This window comes from Hyaena hyaena, unplaced genomic scaffold (genome assembly GCF_003009895.1).
Source record: "Hyaena hyaena isolate Hyena2069 unplaced genomic scaffold, ASM300989v1 scaffold_16, whole genome shotgun sequence".
NCBI lineage: Eukaryota > Metazoa > Chordata > Mammalia > Carnivora > Hyaenidae > Hyaena > Hyaena hyaena.
The window spans coordinates 2,797,943-2,816,404 of record NW_024080650.1 but is presented as its reverse complement, the minus strand read 5'-3'; the positions used below and the strand labels follow the sequence as shown (position 1 = coordinate 2,816,404).

The following is an 18,462-nucleotide window of genomic DNA, read 5'->3' as shown; positions in this document are numbered from 1 at the left end:
AGGAAGTGGGCATTATTAAATCCCCATTGAGTCACGCACAAAGCCTTGCATAGAGTAACTCACAGTGGCTATGAAGGTGTGAGGTGAGGATTCAGTCAAATACAGGCAGCCTGCCTTTGATGTCTGTGGTCATGTGAATACTATACAACTTCATTTTATGCTTCATTTTCAAGTTCACACAGAAAACACATGAGTACCAATTTTAATTTCTAAGGCTTCAGTGCTTCTTTATACATCAAGTAATAAATTGGCTCAATAATGCTCACCTGGGTAAACAAGCTATGGCAGGTCAGATAAATAACACAAGAATTAAAAGCATTGACCTCCAGAGTCAAGCAGACCTGGGTTTTTTTGTTGTTGTTGTTTTTGGTTTATTTAAAGCAGGCTCTATGCCCAGTATGGCGCCCAAGATGGGGCCTGAACTCACGACCCTGAGATCTAGACCTGAGCTGAGATCAAGAGTCAGATGCTTAACTGACTGAGCCACCCAGGTGCCCTGAGCAGACCTTTTTAAATTTTGGCTCTACCATGTACTGGCTATGCTGCTCTCAGATCTCTCTGAGCCTCAGCTTCCTTGTTTTATTATGTATAACCCTGAGGAATAAATGAGATTGTGTATATAAGGTACTTAAATCTGGTACCTGGCACACAATAAGAGCCCAAAGTAAGGCCACTGTGCATGCTGCACACTGCACAACCCCAGGAGACAGTACTCACACTACTATGTTGATAATGTACTCTGGACTTGTGCAGTGCCCAACCCAAGTGACCCTATAATATCTAGCTTATAAACAGTAGCTATTATTATTTTTAAAAAATGTTTATTTATTTTGAGAGCATGAGCAGGGAAGGGGCAGAGAGAAGCAGAGAAAGAGAGAGAGAGAGAGAGAGAGAGAGAGGAGGGAGGGAAGGAATCCTAAGCAGGTTCCACACTCAGCACATAGCCTGATGTGGGGGCTCAATCCCACCACCATTGAGATCATGACCTGAGCCAAAATCAAGAGTTAGATGCTTAACCAACTGAGCCACCCAGGCACTCCTCATTATTTTTATTACTAATCCCTTATTAGTCTGAGAGGATGATGATGACTTACTAAATGGTCAGAGGAAAAGAGGATTAAAAATATAAAGCAAATGATGACTGCATTAGCCTAATTTTTAAAAACTCTGGTTTAGTAGGGCTAGAAGACTTATATTCAAATACCTTCCTCTGTTTACAACATTTAATTTCTACCAATATTACAGCTTCTCTTTTTAAATTAAGCCAATGATTTAAAAGGCATTATTCTAGGTCTAAAAACCATGAAAAATTGCCAATCCCATTTCTTAGTATTAATTTTTTTTCAGTACCATTAAATGTATTCTGAAAGCATTATCTGCCAAGATTTATTTCTTAAATAAAAAAGGATTAAGAGGGGGAAAAAAGGAGTAAGAGAGAAAAATGGAACTTTTATACATCGTAAGCACAATGTATAAAGTGTAAGATTTATTTGTATAGATAACCAGACACTTTGTAAGTTAAACCAGGCTTCTACCTATAATACACTAATTCGTTATATACACGATATAAAAGACAGAAAATAAAGCTGTAACAATGCAGGTCCACATATGGACCTTTTACATGCACAGTCTGGCTCGGTATCCTGTTTTCATTTTTATCGTCAACTGTTCTCCTAAAACTAGGTGCTCTGTGTCTCAGCTGTCAGGTTTGTAGCAAGAACTCAGAACAGAGTTTGTTTGTTTGTTTATTTGTTTTTAAAGTAGGCCCAGTTGGTCCAAAGGAACATAGAAACATAGATGAAATGTCAGTTTAGGAATTAAAATGATGACTGGTTTAACAATCAAACATAGGGAATAAATAAAGATTCTGACGTGAAGGACAGTGGGTTTATAATGCAATGATGACGTCAAAGTGCTTCTCAGTCCTGGCTGCACAGCACAATCACCTGTGCCGGGTTATACACACACAGACACTAGGACCCTAATCCAGACACTCTTCATTCAGTTGGACTAAGCAGGCCCCTGGATTTTCAGAGTTCCAAAGGTGATTCTGATATGTAGCCAAGGTTCGAACCCCTGGACAAAGATGCAGTAGCCACAGGACTACAACTTAGCAAAGAAACCCCTGCTCTGGTCATATTTTTCTACACTGGGGGTGGTGGTGAGGAATGGGGACACATGGGCGTTCTCAGAAAGGACACTATGGCTGACTTCGCAGGTGTCACTGCAAGGCAACCACAAGCATTCCAATAAGCAGAGCTATCTAGGGCCATCATAAGCCCTGATGGGGAGAACCAGTAGGCTCTGACTGCCAGAGGCAGAATCTTCTTGGGGACCAACAAGAAGCTTTCACAGAAGGTGCCTTGCTTTAAACTCAGAAGCAGTGAAGATGTATACAGACAGATCTCTTTATCAGACTGTTCCTAAAACTCAATAAAGTGTTTATGTAGTTGTGTGAAGACAGAATGCGTGAGGCTGCCTGCTGCTCTTTACTTTCTCCAACTATTCTATTCATAGGTGAAGTCACACAAAAAAAGACTAGCAAAACTGACACCACAAAAAAAAGGGGGGGCGGGGGGTTAGAGAATGGTTAACATTTCACAACAGGTGACATCTCCACAGACCAGCATGCCTACACAGCCTGTATGACAGACTGGCTTGATTTGAAAGGATGGCCAGAGAGAAGTGACATCTTACTCACACAAACCCCAATTCATTTATACCATCAGACCAACTATGTCTTCTAGAACATAAGCACTGCATGCTTTGAGAAAACTCACTTGTGAATCAGTCACGTTTTGTAAGGAATACATTAAAATACTAGATGATTGATTTCCTACCTGTAGCATCTGACTCTTTCCCAAGCCTGGATCTCCAACGACAAGAACATGTGGATCTCCTCGAATTGGAATTCTGTTTTTGTCATCTGCGTATTTTTGGCTTCCTCCAAAGAGTGCTAATGCCAAGCCTGCTTTAACAAGCTCAAGTGTGAAAGAAGGGGGGAACCCCCAAAGTAAGAAAAACATAAAGATGACTAGCAAAGAAGGGATGTTCCTCCTTCTATATTTACATTTATTTAAGAATTTTTTTAAAGCATAATTGAACTTTACTTTTTTTCCCTAAGGAAATTAAAATATAAACTTTCATAATATAAATGATTAAGACGCAAAAAGTAGGAGGCACATAAAATTAAAGACGTATCTTTACTGAGTAAAGACCTACCTTGCAAAGCATGAATCTACTCCACAAAACTGGGAAATATTTGTCAGCTTCTGCTTTAACACTTAGCACCCAAAGTCACTTTAAAAGAATCTCATTCCTATTAGCTTATTATTACAAGGAGCTATAGTTTGCCTTTCACATCATTCATTTCTGGAGAATAATGACCTACTAAAATACAAATAACTGGCTAGCAGAAATTAGCTATTTTTTTTTTGCCAACTTTATGTATTTTTGGGTAGAGATGAAGTAAAATACTTACTTCATGACCAAAAATGACAGGGCAAAGTGAGCTGAAAAACAAAATACAACTTATAAATTCTTATTTACACTTCATCTATCCATTAGAAGATCTACTTTACAATTTGCTTAACTTGCTTTATTTAGCATCAAAAAAAAGACAAATATAAAATTTACATTCCTCAAACAACTCAAGACATTTTATTCTATTAGTATATTTCTTAAAGTTCTTGGATAATCCATAAAAGGAAGAAGAATGCTTTAAAAGCTGTGCCTGTGTAAGGGAGACAGGATACTTGTAAAGCATTTTTTTAAAAAAAATTTATTTAACTTACTATTTTTTCAGGAGAGTGTGTGCACAAGGAAGGGAGGGGGAGATGGAGAGGGAGAGAGAGAATCTCAAGCAGGCTCCATGCCCAGCATAGAACCCAATGCGGGTTTGATCTTAGAACTGTGAGATCATGACCTAAGCAAAAATCTAGAGTTGGACGATTAACCAGCTGAGCCATCCGGGCACCCCTCAAGGCATTTTAAAGTAACCAAATATACGGGTTGATCTATCTCCAGCCTTTAGTATACATCATAATTATGGCCTTCTACTTTAGGATACAGAATTATATTGCATTTCATATGAATAGACATTTGTGTAGCCAAAGCACTGAGAGAAGACTAATGGGTGAATTGAGTAAATAATATTTCAAGATGAGATAAAATTTCATTTTTTTCAGCTTGATTCAAAGAATCAGAATAAATAAGACAAATGTGACTATAAAGAAGTATATTTACATTTATCAATTGTAAAAAGAAGGATCAAGCAAAAAAGGCCAGAGTGGAAGAGATGTAACCAGGAGTAAAGTATGAATCATTATCCCTTTTAATACATGTAAACACAGAAGTTGCCCTGCCACATCCCCTTGGTGCTCACTGTTAAACATCTTCCCACGTAATCACTGCTAGCTTCTGGCCACACCCTGCACCTGTCTGCTGAAGGGCTTTCTCTGGCTGCAGAAGCATCAGAAGCAGGTAGGTTGCACAGGATAAAAGTGCTGGGTTATAGAATATTCCAAGAGTAGCCCCAAATCTAGGCCCTTGGATAGAAAAATACTGAGGCTAGTTCTACATAGTCTAGTATTCCGAGGTCTCAAGAGGATTAAGCCCTGGATGCTTATAGCACGTCTTCATTAAGGCATCATACACTACCATCCTTTCTCTCATTCCCCCATTCCCTTACCAATATTTCTGGGGATCACCTCCCAAATAAACGCTTACCCAAATCATTGCTTCTGAAGGAACCTAAACTAAAACATAACCTTCCACTGTCTTCTGCTTTCATGGTCCTCTACTTGTTACTCTAACAAAGGTGGACAAACTTTTTCTTAAAGGGCCAGAAACTATATCTTTTCAATTTGACTGTCTGGGTCACAACTACTCAACTTGTGTGAAAGTAATATGTAGATGAATGGACAAGGATGTGTTCCAGTAAACCGTTATTTACAAAACCAGGCAGTCTGCCTAATTTGTCAGCATCTACAAGCTTAACAAATAAAAAATTCTGGTTTTTGATGTTGAAATTACAAATTTAGAACTGAAGGGTAAAAATAACCTGTGGGAAGAAAACCGTTCTGTAAGTATAGTGTAAGTATAGCAGAAGGACCACTGTGAACTTTCGTTCTTATTCATAATTGGTAAAGGAACCAACTGGTAAAGGAACCAATTGAAGAGGTGTTTTGATCTTCAACCAGGTTGCTCTTCTGCTTGGCTTGGAGCCCACTTGCCACAGTCACTGATCCATAGACTACACCCCTCCTTCAGCTCAGAGCACCTCCTCTCCCAGGGTGGGTCTGGATGGCTGCCTACTATTCAGAGGAAGTCTCTGAGGGTTTAGGGACAAAGAATCCCTGAAGAACTGTATGCTTTTCTTAGTTGGTTAATTAACATATTAAAGGCAAAAAGAGTCAAATTCTCTTAGTGCCCTAAGCCTAGGTGAAGGAAAATGTCAAAACCTCAGTTCTTTACTACTCTTAGGTGTATCTATTGTTCAGTCTGTCTTGTTTTCTTCTAATTCTTCAAAATTGTCCAAAAAACTGTTTTAAAATACAGCATGCTGTGTTAATTATGTTAAATACATTATAAAATTTCATTTAATCTTTGGTACAACCTCTGAGACAGGAATTATTATTTCTATTTTACGGTGATAAAAATCAAGGAGATAATAAGCAACATGCTTCCAACCACACCGGCCAGAAATTAAGTGGTTGAAGTAGGATCCTAACTTAGATTTATCTTAAAAAAAAAAAAAAAAAAATCTCTTAACCACTAAAGCAAAAATGCCTGTACTTTGTTTGCTTCTTCTCTACTGCATGACAAAAACATGGAAATAAAAGAGTATTATGAAATACTTATTGAAGTAAGGGACTTCTATGTGATCTCTTTCTTCCTTTTTTAAAAAAGTAAGCACACAACCTCCGCCATACAACTGAAATGACTGGAATTAATAGTCCCATCATCTTCTGTTGAGTAACTAACTTCTTGTGTGAGACAGTAAATTTTCTTTATGGATAAAACTAGAAATCAGCAAACTTTTCTGTAGAGGAATAGACAATAAATACCTGTGAGCCATTCTCTGCTGCAGCTACTCAGCTCTGTCACTGCAGCTGGGAAGCAGCCAGACACTACCTAAATGCATGGCTGCAGCTGTGTTCCAATACAAGTTTATTTACCGGCAGCGAGATCTGAATTTCAAATAATTGTATGTGTCATGAAATATTCTTTTTTTCAACCATTATAAAACACAGAAACCATTCTTAGCTTATGGGCCATATAAAAATGAGCAGTTAGCTGGATTTGACCTGTGAATTGTAATTTGCAACCATTTTGACTAGTTTCTTGTTACCTGTAGCCAAGAGCACCTCTATGGTGCATATATATAATAAAACTTCAGATAATCTCATACATACTTGACAATGAGTTTAAATAGGTTTTCTTCAGCTTGAATCTCTTGAATGGCATAAAGGTCTTTAAGTGAAAATTCCATCAATGCTCCATGCTTACACCCATCCTCAGAAGTCTTTGTTTTCTGTCCTTTGCTATTGCTAACAGAATTTGCTTCAATGTACAAAAGGAACATGCATTTGTCATTCTTATTTCGAGAACCTGTAAATTTCAAAGCATGAAGTATAATAATTGGTATTTTCATTTTCTCTACAAAGACTTGAATAGCATATAAAAGAAAGGCACAATAAACTACAAATAAACCTTTATTTTGGAGGAAAAGTTTCACCTATGTAAGAAACAAGGAATTCCCTATACTAGTGGAGATTCAAAATTACCTTAGAAAGAAAAAACATGAATGCTAGCAAATTACTGAGGGACAATCAAAATGAGAAGAGTTATACCATACCTTCTTCAGCATTTGAGACTTTGACAACTCCAGTAATAGTCACTGTGTCTCCTGGGACGCAGCTATCCACAAGATCATGAACAAGTTCACACTCTATTGTTCGTGGAATCCGACCAGCTTCTCGCTGATCGTCAGACATCAGCTCCTGGATTCTAAAAAGTTAAAGAATTTTCAGTAAGTATATGTACTGACTTTGAGTTATTTCTTCAACATGTCAACTATTCAGAACCCACAAGGTACTGAGCTAGATAAAGGGCAGAGTAGTAAAAATTAAAAAAAAATTTCAATAATGGATCTAAAATTAATTCAGCTATTTCCAATTAAGAATGGCAGGATGAAGGGCACCTGGTTATCTCAGTCAAGTGTCTGACACTTGATTTCGGTTCAGGTCATGACAAGCTCTACATTGCACTCAGTGCTGCTGGTATGGAGCTTCCTTGGGATTCTCTCTCTCCCTCTCTCTCTGCCCCTCTGCTGCTGCTCTCTCTCTCTCTCAAAATAAATAAATAAACTTAACAAAAGTAATAAAGAATGGCAGGATGAGTATGTACACTTGCCTCTCTCCAAAATGTCCACCAAAATGGCAGTCATTAAATAAGTTTCTGTGTGCAGAAGTTTTTGGGTGTGCAGAGGTATTACCAATAAACAAGAGATCTTGAAATTTTAGAAAATAGCAAGTGGGAAAACACTGATGGATAAAACAACATGAAGTCCAGAATACACACAGGAAAAAGTTACAGGGGTACAAGAGAAGTGGGAGCCAATATTCTCAGCAGAGCCCTTGAGAGCCTTCTAGGCTGTAGTTGGCAGGAATGGAGAGTAGGAGTGGATGGCTGAAACAAAACAGGAAAATCAACTGAAAGCCAAGTCACAGAACAACTGTTCAGAGTTTTTTGGTAGGTGGGTGGATGGGGTAGGGAAAGAATGAGGGCATCCCAGCAAATCAGGCTTTACTGTTTGGCAAAAACCAGAGCACTGTGCTAAAGAAATGGATCCATCCACTCTGCGTGGGGAGTTACAGCATCTAGTGAGGGTATCAGAGTTCCAGAATAGAGCCTCCTCATTCTGGCATCTGAGAAGCCCAATTGCAATTCAAAAAACACATTCATATAGTAAATCTGTTAGTTGAAACCCTTACCTTCTTATCCAGGGGGGAAGCCTCATAAGGAGAAACTTCTGTCTACAAAATGGCAAAGGAAAACTATTCTACCTACTCTGAATAACTTCATTGCTCATCAGATATTTCATCATGAAACAGAAATAATTCAGGAGGAGCATTAGAAACAGACAAAAAGCTGCCTAAGGGTTTTTGAGAAAATCTTACCATCATAAAACAAGAATAAGCAACAATAAAAAGCAACTACTGGAAAACAAGTGTGAGATCAGAAGAATTACAAATATGTCTATATAAATCAAATACTTGTAGGAGAAAAAAACAAAGAAATCTAGAAAACGAAAGTTAAAAAGAAGAAAAGTTGGGGCGCCTGGGTGGCTTAGTCGGTTAAGCGTCCGACTTTCGCTTAGGTCATGATCTCGCGGTTCGTGGGTTCGAGCCCCGCGTCGGGCTCTGTGCTGACTGCCAGCTCAGAGCCTGGAGCCTGTTTCAGAGTCTGTATCTCCCTCTCTCTCTGACCCTCCCCTGCTCACGCTGTCTTTCTCTCTCCTAGAAATAAATAAAAAACATTTAAAAAAAAATTAAAAAAAAATAAAAAGAAGAAAAGTTAAAAGTCAGGTGAACAATCCAACGGATGTATCTAATAGGGAGATCCAAAGAGAAAACAGATATATAAAAGAGAAAACAGGATGAAGTCACATTTAGATGTACTCTCACGGCTTCAGAACACCATAGACAAAAAGATTTCAAAAGTGGGAAAAGTGCTAAATAACAAAGTTACAGTCCAAACATGCAGCACATTAAAATAGGGGATAATTCAGGGGAGTATAAGGAAAGAGAATTTATTTTGATTTTGATGCTTGGATCATTTCCTTTAAGGGACAGAACACACAAAACAACACATCCTAGTGATATAAATTACATTTCCTTTCCTTGGCATTTGATCACCTTCCTTGCTTCTTTGTTAAACAAAGTTGATCATAAAAATGTAAATGCTCTTGTTTTTGTTAGATACAAACTTTAAATTAAACAAAGACAGTTATGATAGGAAAACGGAAGTAAACCTTGACAATGTAAAATTAACATCACAGCTAAGAAGTAAAAGCAAGCACATCGTCTCTAATGTCTATGGTTCACAAAAAGTGGGTGAGTAAAGTGAAGGCAGGCAGGCAGGCATAATAGGATGTTATCTAAATTCTGTGTAAGGTGAGAAATTGTGGGAACTGTGGCCTTCTATACTGATTGAAGTTTTATTTTTGTTTTTTAGAGAGAGCAAGAGCACACAAGCAGGGTATAGGGGCAGAGAGAGAGAGCACAGAGAGAGAGAGAGAGAGAGAGAGAGAGAGAGAGAGAGAGAGAGAATCTTAAGCAGACTCCACACTCAGCATGGAGCCCAATGTGGGGCTCAATCCTACAACCCTGGGATAATGACCTGAGTGGACTCAAATGCTTAATCAAATGAGTCACCCAGGCACTCCTACTGATTGAGTTTTTAAAAATATTTACATTTGTTACTTTTAAACTTTTTTTTTTTTTGCCACAGCCATATTTCAGTTTAATTACACAGCATGAAATCAGTAGCTTAGGGCCTCTCATCTGTCTTCTTTTTACCAACTGAATCAATATCCTCCCCTGGAAGTGCAACTTGGCCTCCCAGACCCTGAGAATGACCATCTGGGGGGCTCATTTGATGAAGTCAGTGGCACATGTATTTTCTCATTCCACAGCGCCATCTGGACAGCTTCCACAGTGACTTCATAAAATCTTCTGGGCCAATAGATTTTTATTGGCACATGATGGGAAAGGCTTTAAACCAACCATGGCTTTGAAACCCCAACAGTTGCCAGGCTGGCATTTGTGGTATGTTCCTGGCTTCCCCCCGCCCCTCCAATTCCAGTATAGATAACATACAGTTATAACATAGTGTTATATTAGTTTCAGGCATACAATATAGTGATTCAACAATTCTATACATTACTCAGTGCTCATCATGACTAAGTATATTCTTAATTCTCTTCACCTATTTCACCCATCTTCCTACCTACCTCCCCTCTGGTAACCATCAGTTTGTTCCCTACAGGTAAGAGTTTTTTAGTTTGTCTTTTTCCCTTTATTCTTTTTTTTTCTTCCTTAAATTCCACATATGAGGGAAATCATATGATATTTCTCTTCCTCTGTCTTATTTCACTTACCATTATAGCCTCTAGATCTATCCATATTGTGGCAAATGGCAAGATCTCATTCATTTTTATCGCTGAGTAACTCATTATGTGAGTAAATACATACACATGTGCGCGCGCGCGCGCACACACACACACACACACACACACACACACACACATCTTCTTTATCCATTCATCTATCAATGGATACTTGGGCTACTACCAATTATTTTTAATTCTCAAACTTCTTTCATAATTATAGTGAGTTGAATCATGGCTCCCAAAAGATAGGTCTGGAAAGCCTCTGTTGAAAAAATCAGCTGCTGGCCTTACGGGGTTTCCTTTATATGTAACTGTTTTCTTTTCTCTCGCTTTTAAAATTCCCTTATTGTTCATAGCAGCACTCTCAACAATAGCCAAAACATGGAAAGAGCCTAAGTGTCCATCAACGGACGAATGGATCAAGAAGATGTGGGGGCGCCTGGGTGGCTTAGTCGGTTAAGCGTCCGACTTTCGCTTAGGTCATGATCTCGCGGTTCGTGGGTTCGAGCCCTGCGTCGGGCTCTGTGCTGACTGCCAGCTCAGAGCCTGGAGCCTATTTCAGAGTCTGTATCTCCCTCTTTCTCTGACCCTCCCCTGCTCACGCTGTCTCTCTCTCTCTCTCCTAGAAACAAATAAAAATAGTTAAAAAAAAACTTTATAAAAAAAAAAAGATGTGGTTTATCTATACCATGGAATACTACATGGCAATGAGAAACAATGAAATCTGGCCATGTGTAGCAACATGGATGGACCTTGAGGGTGTTATGCTGAGTGAAATAAGTCAGGCAGAGAAGGACAAATATCATATGTTTGCACGTATAGGAGGATTAGGAGGAACTTAACAGAGGACCAAGGGGGAGAAGAAGGGGGGAAATGGTGGGGGAAAGGGAGAGAGGCAAACCATGAGAGACTCTTGAATGCTGACAAAAACTGAGAACTGATGGATGTTGGGGGGAGGGGGGATGGGTATGGAGGAGGGCACTTGTGGGGATGAGCACTGGGTGTTATGTGGAAACTAATCTGACAATAAACTATTTGTAAAAAAAATAAAAATAAAAAAGAAATATTAAAGGCAAAAAAAAATTCCCTTATTACCATTACTTTTTACCATTTTAATTACTATGTGTCTTGGTGTGGACTACCTTGGGTTGATTTTGTTGGGTGCCTTCTATTGCTTCCTATATCTGGATTTGTTTCCTTCCCCAGATTTGTTAAGTTTTCAGCTATTATTTCTTTAAGTAAATTTTCTGCCTGCTTTCTCTCTTCTTCTGGGTCCCTATAATGTGAATGTTATTATGCTTGATGGTGTCACTGAGTTCCCTAAGTCTATTTTCATTTTTATTTTTCCCTCTCCTCTGTTTAGCTTGCTTTCCACTACTCTGTCCTCCAGATCTCTGATCTGTTCTAGCCTATTTATTCCCTCTAGTTTATTTTTCATTTCAGTTATTGAAGAATTCTTCATCTCTTATTGGTTCCTTTTTTTAAATGTTTATTTATTTTTGAGACAGAGAGAGAGAGATAGAGAGAGAATAAGTGGGGGAGGAGCAGAGAGAGAAGGAGACACGGAATCTGAAGCAGGCTCCAGCCTCTGAACTGTCAGCACAGAGCCCGACACAGGGCTCGAACTCACAAACTATGAGACCTGAGCCGAAGTCAGATGCTCAACCGACTGAGCCACCCACGTGCCCCTTATTGGTTCTTTTTTATGTTTTCTCTTTGTTGAGGGTCTCACTGAGGTCCTCCACTCTTTTCTCAAGTCTAGTGAGTATCTTTATAACCATTACTTTAAACTCTCTTTCAGGCAGATTACTTTATCTCCGTTTCATGTAGGTCTCTTGCTGTGATTTTGTCCTATTCTTTCATTTGGGACATATTCCTCTGACTCCTCATGTTGACTAACTCTCTGTGTCTATTTCTGTGTTAGGGAAGTCAGCTACGTCTCCTGTTCTTGAAACTAGTGGCCTTATGGGGGCACCAGGGTGGCTCAGTCAGTTAAATGCCCAACTCTTGATTTCAGCTCAGGTCATGATCTCATGGCTTGTGAGCTCAAGTCCTACACTGGTCTCTGCACTGACAGTACGGAGACTGCTTGGGATTCTCTCTCTCCCTCTCTTCCTCAAAATAAATGAACAAATATTAAAAAAAAAAATAGTAGCCTTATGAAAAGGTCCTTTACTGCCCTGGAGTGCAATGTCTCCTGCTCATCAGAACTTGGTGCTTCAAGCATTTGGCATTTCGCTTGCACCCATCTCTCAAACAGAGAAGGCCTGATGTCATAGGACAATGAGCCACAGGAGTTTGGGAACAGAGACAGAATATACTGGGAAGGCAACCTCACCCAGTGTGTGAGTGCGAACTGGGGAAGATATAAGTGGGCCTGATCAGAGATATGGAGGGAGGGGAGGGAGCCTGGCTGACGGGCAGCCACAGTGAGTTGAAGGGAAAAGAAAGAGAAGCTGAAACTGCTCATAGAACTGTCCCTGGAGAAGAGAAAAATCTCGGCTTGGAAAGAGAGTGTTTTTAGTTCTAGCTGGAGTGCTGACTTTGAACTAGGTGCCCCTGGTCCCAGAGGGCACCAGGAAAAACTGCTCTGCTGTGTTCCCGGCACCATCCTCAGCAGCGGCGCAGACTCTGCTGGCCTGAAGCTGCATTCCCCGGGCTTGACCTCCAGCAGCGCTGAGGCGGTGGATCCCAGGTGGATCCCAGGTTGTGCCTCCACTTGACCCGGGCAGATCTGAGGCTGTGCCATTCCCCCAATCCCTGACTTGATCCCTGACTCGACCTCCGGCAGCAGGGAAGCAGCAACCTGCGGGACCGTGTTTCAGGCAGTATCAATGAAGTGCTCAGACTGGGACCTGAAAATGAGGCTGGGCATGGGGCATAGAACACAGCCCACCTTGGCTACGCCCTCAGCACAGGGAGATCTGACCCAAAGGAGTGATTTGCAATGCTTGGTTGAGATGGGACGGGGGCAACACCATTTTTCTCCCCACAACCACCAAGGAGGGGCCTCAGGGAGCGGCTAGCGGGACACAGTGGAGGCGAGACCTGCCTACACCAAACCACGGCCATCCACACAAGAGAGCTGGGGTTTTTTTGCTTTTTTGTTTTTTTTTGGGGTTTTTTTACCTGAGCCTGGGGCAAGACCAACATGGATGCAGTGCCATGATTTTTTGTTTTGTTTTGTTTTGTTTTGTTTTTTATTTTATTTCTAGGAGAGAGAGAGAGAGACAGCGTGAGCAGGGGAGGGTCAGAGAGAGAGGGAGTCAGACTGAAACAGGCTCCAGACTCTGCGCTGGCAGTCAGCACAGAGCCCGACGCGGGGCTCGAACCCACGAACCGCGAGATCATGACCTAAGCGAAAGCCGGACGCTTAACCAACTAAGCCACCCAGGCGCCCCAATGCAGTGCCATGATTAATCACAGATAATTCTTTCTATTCAGATATAATCTCCCTTTTCTTGTTCATAACCCTCCACTCTGCTGGTCGGGGCACTCTCACTCTGGTCACTGGTTGGCTTAAACAGTCACATTTAGTCCATTCTCTAGATGTACATTCTACACCTCTTTCTCTCTCTCTGGAGTAATCAGACTATGTAGTTTCCCTGAGTAACATCTTCCTTTCTTTCTCATCGCCTCTAAACATATTCTATGATTTCTTCCTTTGAATCAAGCCTCTTAGTCTCTCTGCCTGGTCATTTCATTTCCAATTTCGCTTCCTCCCCGCCCTGTCATTTCTCTCTTTGTATATGCTCTTCCGTCAGCACTGCATACACCTGGCTCTTTATTTGTAGCTGGGAATTCTGGTTTTATGCTTTTAGACTGTCCTTTGTCTTCTGGGTTTTTTCTTTTTCTCTTCTTCTTTTTTAAATTTTTTATTAATTTTAATTTTTATTTTTATTATTTGTCTTCCCTCCTTCCTTTTTTTTTCTTTTTTGTTTTGTTTTTTTTCTCTCCCTTCCTTTTTTTCTTTTTCTTTTTTCCTTTCAGCTTGCGTGCCTATTGGATTTGCGTTTCTGTACCTTTGTTCCCTGTGTGGCTGTCTGTCTGTTTTCTTTTCCAGGGTTACCGCAAAAAAACAAGCCGAAGTATACATGGTAGAGAGTCCCAAATACCACTACGAGTAGGGAAATAAAATAAACAAAGTCTCAACAAGAGAACCCAAGAGATACCACTCAAAGAACACTTCCTGAACAGACAGCCCTGGACAGTCAAACAGCCCTCTTTAATGCAGCAGCACCCACAGGGGCAGAGTGCATAACAATGTTTTAAAATTAACAAGAGATAGAAAGCTAACCAAAATGATGAAACAGAAGAACTCTCCTCCAAAGAAACTCCAGGAAGAAATTACAGCTAAAGAACTGCTCAAAACAGATATAAGCAAGATAACTGAACAACAATTTAAAACAATAGTCATAAAATTAATCTCTGGGCTTGAAAAAAGCATGGAAGACATCAGAGAAACTATTGCTACAGAGACTATGGAGCTTAAAAATAGTTGTGACGAATTAAAAAATGCTATAAATGAGATACATAATAAAATGGAGGCGTCGAATGCACGGATTGAAGAGGCAGAAAAGAGAATAAGTGATTGAGAAGACACAATTATAGAAAAAGAGGAAGCTGAGAAAGAGAGAGATAAAGTGATCCAGGAGCATGAAAGGAGAGTTTGAGAGCTCAGTGATACAGTCAAACAGAGTAATATCCATATCATAGGCATTCCAGAAGAGGAAGAGAGAGGGAAAGGCTCTGAAGGAGTCCTTGAATTATAGCAGAGAACTTCCCCAACCTGGGGAAGGAAGTAGACATTGAAATCCAAGAGGCACAGAGAACTCCTCTCAGACATAAATTGAATCGATCTTCTGCACAATATATCATAGTGAAACTGGCAAAATATAAGCACAAAGAGAGAGTTCTGAAAGCAGCTAGGGATAAAAGGGCCCTGACATACAAAGGGAAACCTATCAGAGTGGTGACAGACCTATCTACTGAAACTTGGCATGCCAGAAAGGAATGGCAGAAAATCTCCAATGTGATGAACAGAAAAAATATGCAGCCAAGAATCCTCTATCCAGCAAGCTGGTCATTTAGAATAGAAGGAGAGATAAAAGTCTTTCCAAATAAACAAAAACTGAAAGAATTTGTCACCACTAAACCAGCCCTACAAGAAATCCTGAGGGGGACTCTCTAAAGGAAATGTTGCAAGGAACACAAGATACCAGAGACACCACCACAAGCATGAATCCCACAAAGGACACGACGACTCTAAACGCATATTTTTCGATAATAACACTGAATGTAAATGGGCTGAATGCTCCAATCAAAAGACACAGGGTAGCAGAATGGATAAAAAAAATGAAATCCATCTATTTTCTGTCTACAAGAATCTCATTTTATTTTTTGTTAATTTTTTTTAATGTTTTATTTATTTCTAGGAGAGAGAGAGAGACAGCGTGAGCAGGGGAGGGTCAGAGAGAGAGGGAGTCACAGTCTCTGAAACAGGCTCCAGGCTCTGACCTGGCAGTTAGCACAGAGCCCGAAGCGAGGCTCGAACCCACGAACCACAAGATCATGACCTAAGCGAAAGTCGGACGCTTAACCGACTAAGCCACCCAGGTGCCCCTACAAGAATCTCATTTTAGACTGAAGGACATCTTCAAATTGAAAGTAAGGGGATGGAGAAATATCTATCATGCTACTGGAAGTCAAAGGAAAGCTGGAGTAGCTATACTTATATCAGACAAACTGGACTTTAAAGTAAAAACAGTAACAAGGGATGAAGAAGGGCATTATGTAATAATTACACGGTCTATCCATCAGGAAGAACTAACAATTATAAATGTCTATGCACCAAATATGGAAGCACCTAAATATATAAAACAATTCATCACAAACAGAAAAAATCTTATGGATAAGAATGTGCTAATAGCAGGGGACTTTAATACTCCACTTACAGCAATGGATAGATCAACTAGACAAATAATCACTAAAGAAACAAAAGACTTGAATGACACATTGGACCAGATGGATTTGACAGATATATTTAGAACTCTACATTCTGAGGCCATGGAATTCACTTTCTTCTCAAGTGCGCATGGCACATTCTCCAAGATAGATCACATACTGGGACATAAAGCAGCCCTCAATAAATATAAAAGAATTTAGATCATACCATGCACACTTTCAGATCACAATGCTATGAAACTTGAAATCAACCACAGGAAGAAGTCCGGAAAACCTCCAGAAACATGGAGGTTAAAAAACACCCTACTAAAGAACGAATGGGCCAATCAGGCAATTAGAGAAGAAATTTAAAAATATATGGAAACAAATAAAAATGAAAATACAACAATTCAAACTCTATGGGATGTGGCAAAGGCAGTCCTAAGAGGAAAGTACATTACACTCCAGGCTTATTTCAAGAAATTAGAAAAAGTGCAAGTACATAATCTAACAGTGCACCTAAAGAAACTAGAGGGAGAGCAACAGGGGCACCCCAAACCCAGTAGGAGAAGAGAAATAATAAAAATCAGGGCAGAAATAAACAATATAGAAACCAAAAAAAACAGTTGAACAGATCAATGAAACCAAGAGTTGGTTTTTTGAAAAAATAACAAAATTGACAAGCCTCTAGCCAGGTTTCTCAAAAAGAAAAGAGAGAGCACCCAAATAGACAAAATCATGAATGAAAAAGGACTTATTACAACCAACCCCTCAGAAATACAAGCAATTATCAGGCAATACTATGAAAAATTATATGCCAACAAACTGGACAACTTAGAAGAAATGGACAAATTCCTAAACACATACACGCTACAAAAATTCATACAGGAAGACATAGAAAATCTGAGCAGACCCATAACTAGTGAGGAAATCGAATCGGTTATCAAAAATCCCCCAACAAATAAGAGCCCTGGGCCAGATGGCTTCCCTGAAGAATTCTACCAGACATTAAAACAGAATTAATCCCAATTCTTCTCAAGCTATTCCAAAAAATAGAACTCAAAGGAAAACTTCTGGACTCATTTTACAAAGCCAGCATCACTTTGATTCCCAAGCCAGACAGAGACGCAGCAAAAAAAGAGAACTACAGGCCAATATCCTTGATGAATACAGATGCAAAAATCCTCAACAAGATACTTGCAAACTGAATCCAACAGACCATAAAAAGAATTATCTACCATGATCAAGTGGGATTCATTCCTGGGTTACAGGGCTGGTTCAATATTCGCAAATCAATCAGTGTGATACATCACATTAACAAAAGAAAAGATAAAAACCATATGATCCTGTCAATAGATGCAGAAAAATCATTTGATAAGATACAGCATCCCTTCTTAATAAAGACACTCGAGAAAGTCGGGATAGAAGGAACTTACCTAAATATCATAAAAGCCATCTATGAGAAGCCCTCAGCTAACATCATCCTCAATGGGGAAAAACTGAGAGCTTTCCCCCTGAGATCAGGTACAAGACAGGGATGTCCACTCTTAACACTGTTGTTTAACATAGTGCTGGAAGTCCTAGCATCAGCCATCAGACAACAAAAGGAAATAAAGGCATCAGAATTGGTAAAGAAGTCAAACTTTCACTTTTCGCAGACGACATGATACTCTACATAGAAAACCCAGCGGACTCTACCAGAAGCCTACTAGAACTGATCCAAGAATTCAGCAAAGTTGCAGGGTACAAAATCAACGTATTGAAATCAGTTGCATTTCTATACACCAACAATGAAGCAACAGAAAGAGAAATCAAGAAACGGATCCCAATCACAATTGCAAAAAAAAACATAAAATACCTAGGAATAAACCTAGCCAAAGATACAGGAGATCTGTATGATGAAAACTATAGAAAACTTATGAAGGAAACTGAAGAAGACACAAAGAAATGGAAAAACATTCCATGCTCATGGGTCAGAAGAATAAATATTGTTAAAATGTCATTACTACCCAAAGCAATCTACACATTCAATGCGATTCCCATCAAAATTGCACCAGCATTCTTCTCAAAACTAGAACAAATTATCCTAAAATTTGTATGGAACCACAAAAGACGCAAAGTAATATTGAAGAAGAAAACGAAAACGGGAGGCATCACCATCCCAGACTTTAGCCACTACTACAAAGCTGTAATCATCAAGACAGTATGGTAGGGGCACAAAAACAGACACAACAGACCAATAGAATAGAATAGAATAGAGCTCAGAATTGGACCCATAAATGTATGGCCAACTAATCTTTGACAAAGCAGGAAAGAGTATCCAATGGGAAAAAGACAGCCTC

General features: G+C 39.7%; 1 protein-coding gene across 1 annotated transcript in view; it reads right to left on the bottom strand.

Moving 5' to 3' along the window:
- Positions 1-18,462, bottom strand: part of MCM8 (minichromosome maintenance 8 homologous recombination repair factor) — a 45,169-nt gene that overhangs the window by 12,204 nt on the left and 14,503 nt on the right. The window contains exons 9-12 of the mRNA XM_039224266.1: positions 6,860-7,011; positions 6,417-6,612; positions 3,482-3,512; positions 2,841-2,981 (exon numbers count right to left, since the gene is read on the bottom strand). Coding sequence (XP_039080197.1) covers positions 2,841-2,981; positions 3,482-3,512; positions 6,417-6,612; positions 6,860-7,011 — 520 coding nt within the window. The remainder of the gene's footprint in view (positions 1-2,840; positions 2,982-3,481; positions 3,513-6,416; positions 6,613-6,859; positions 7,012-18,462) is intronic.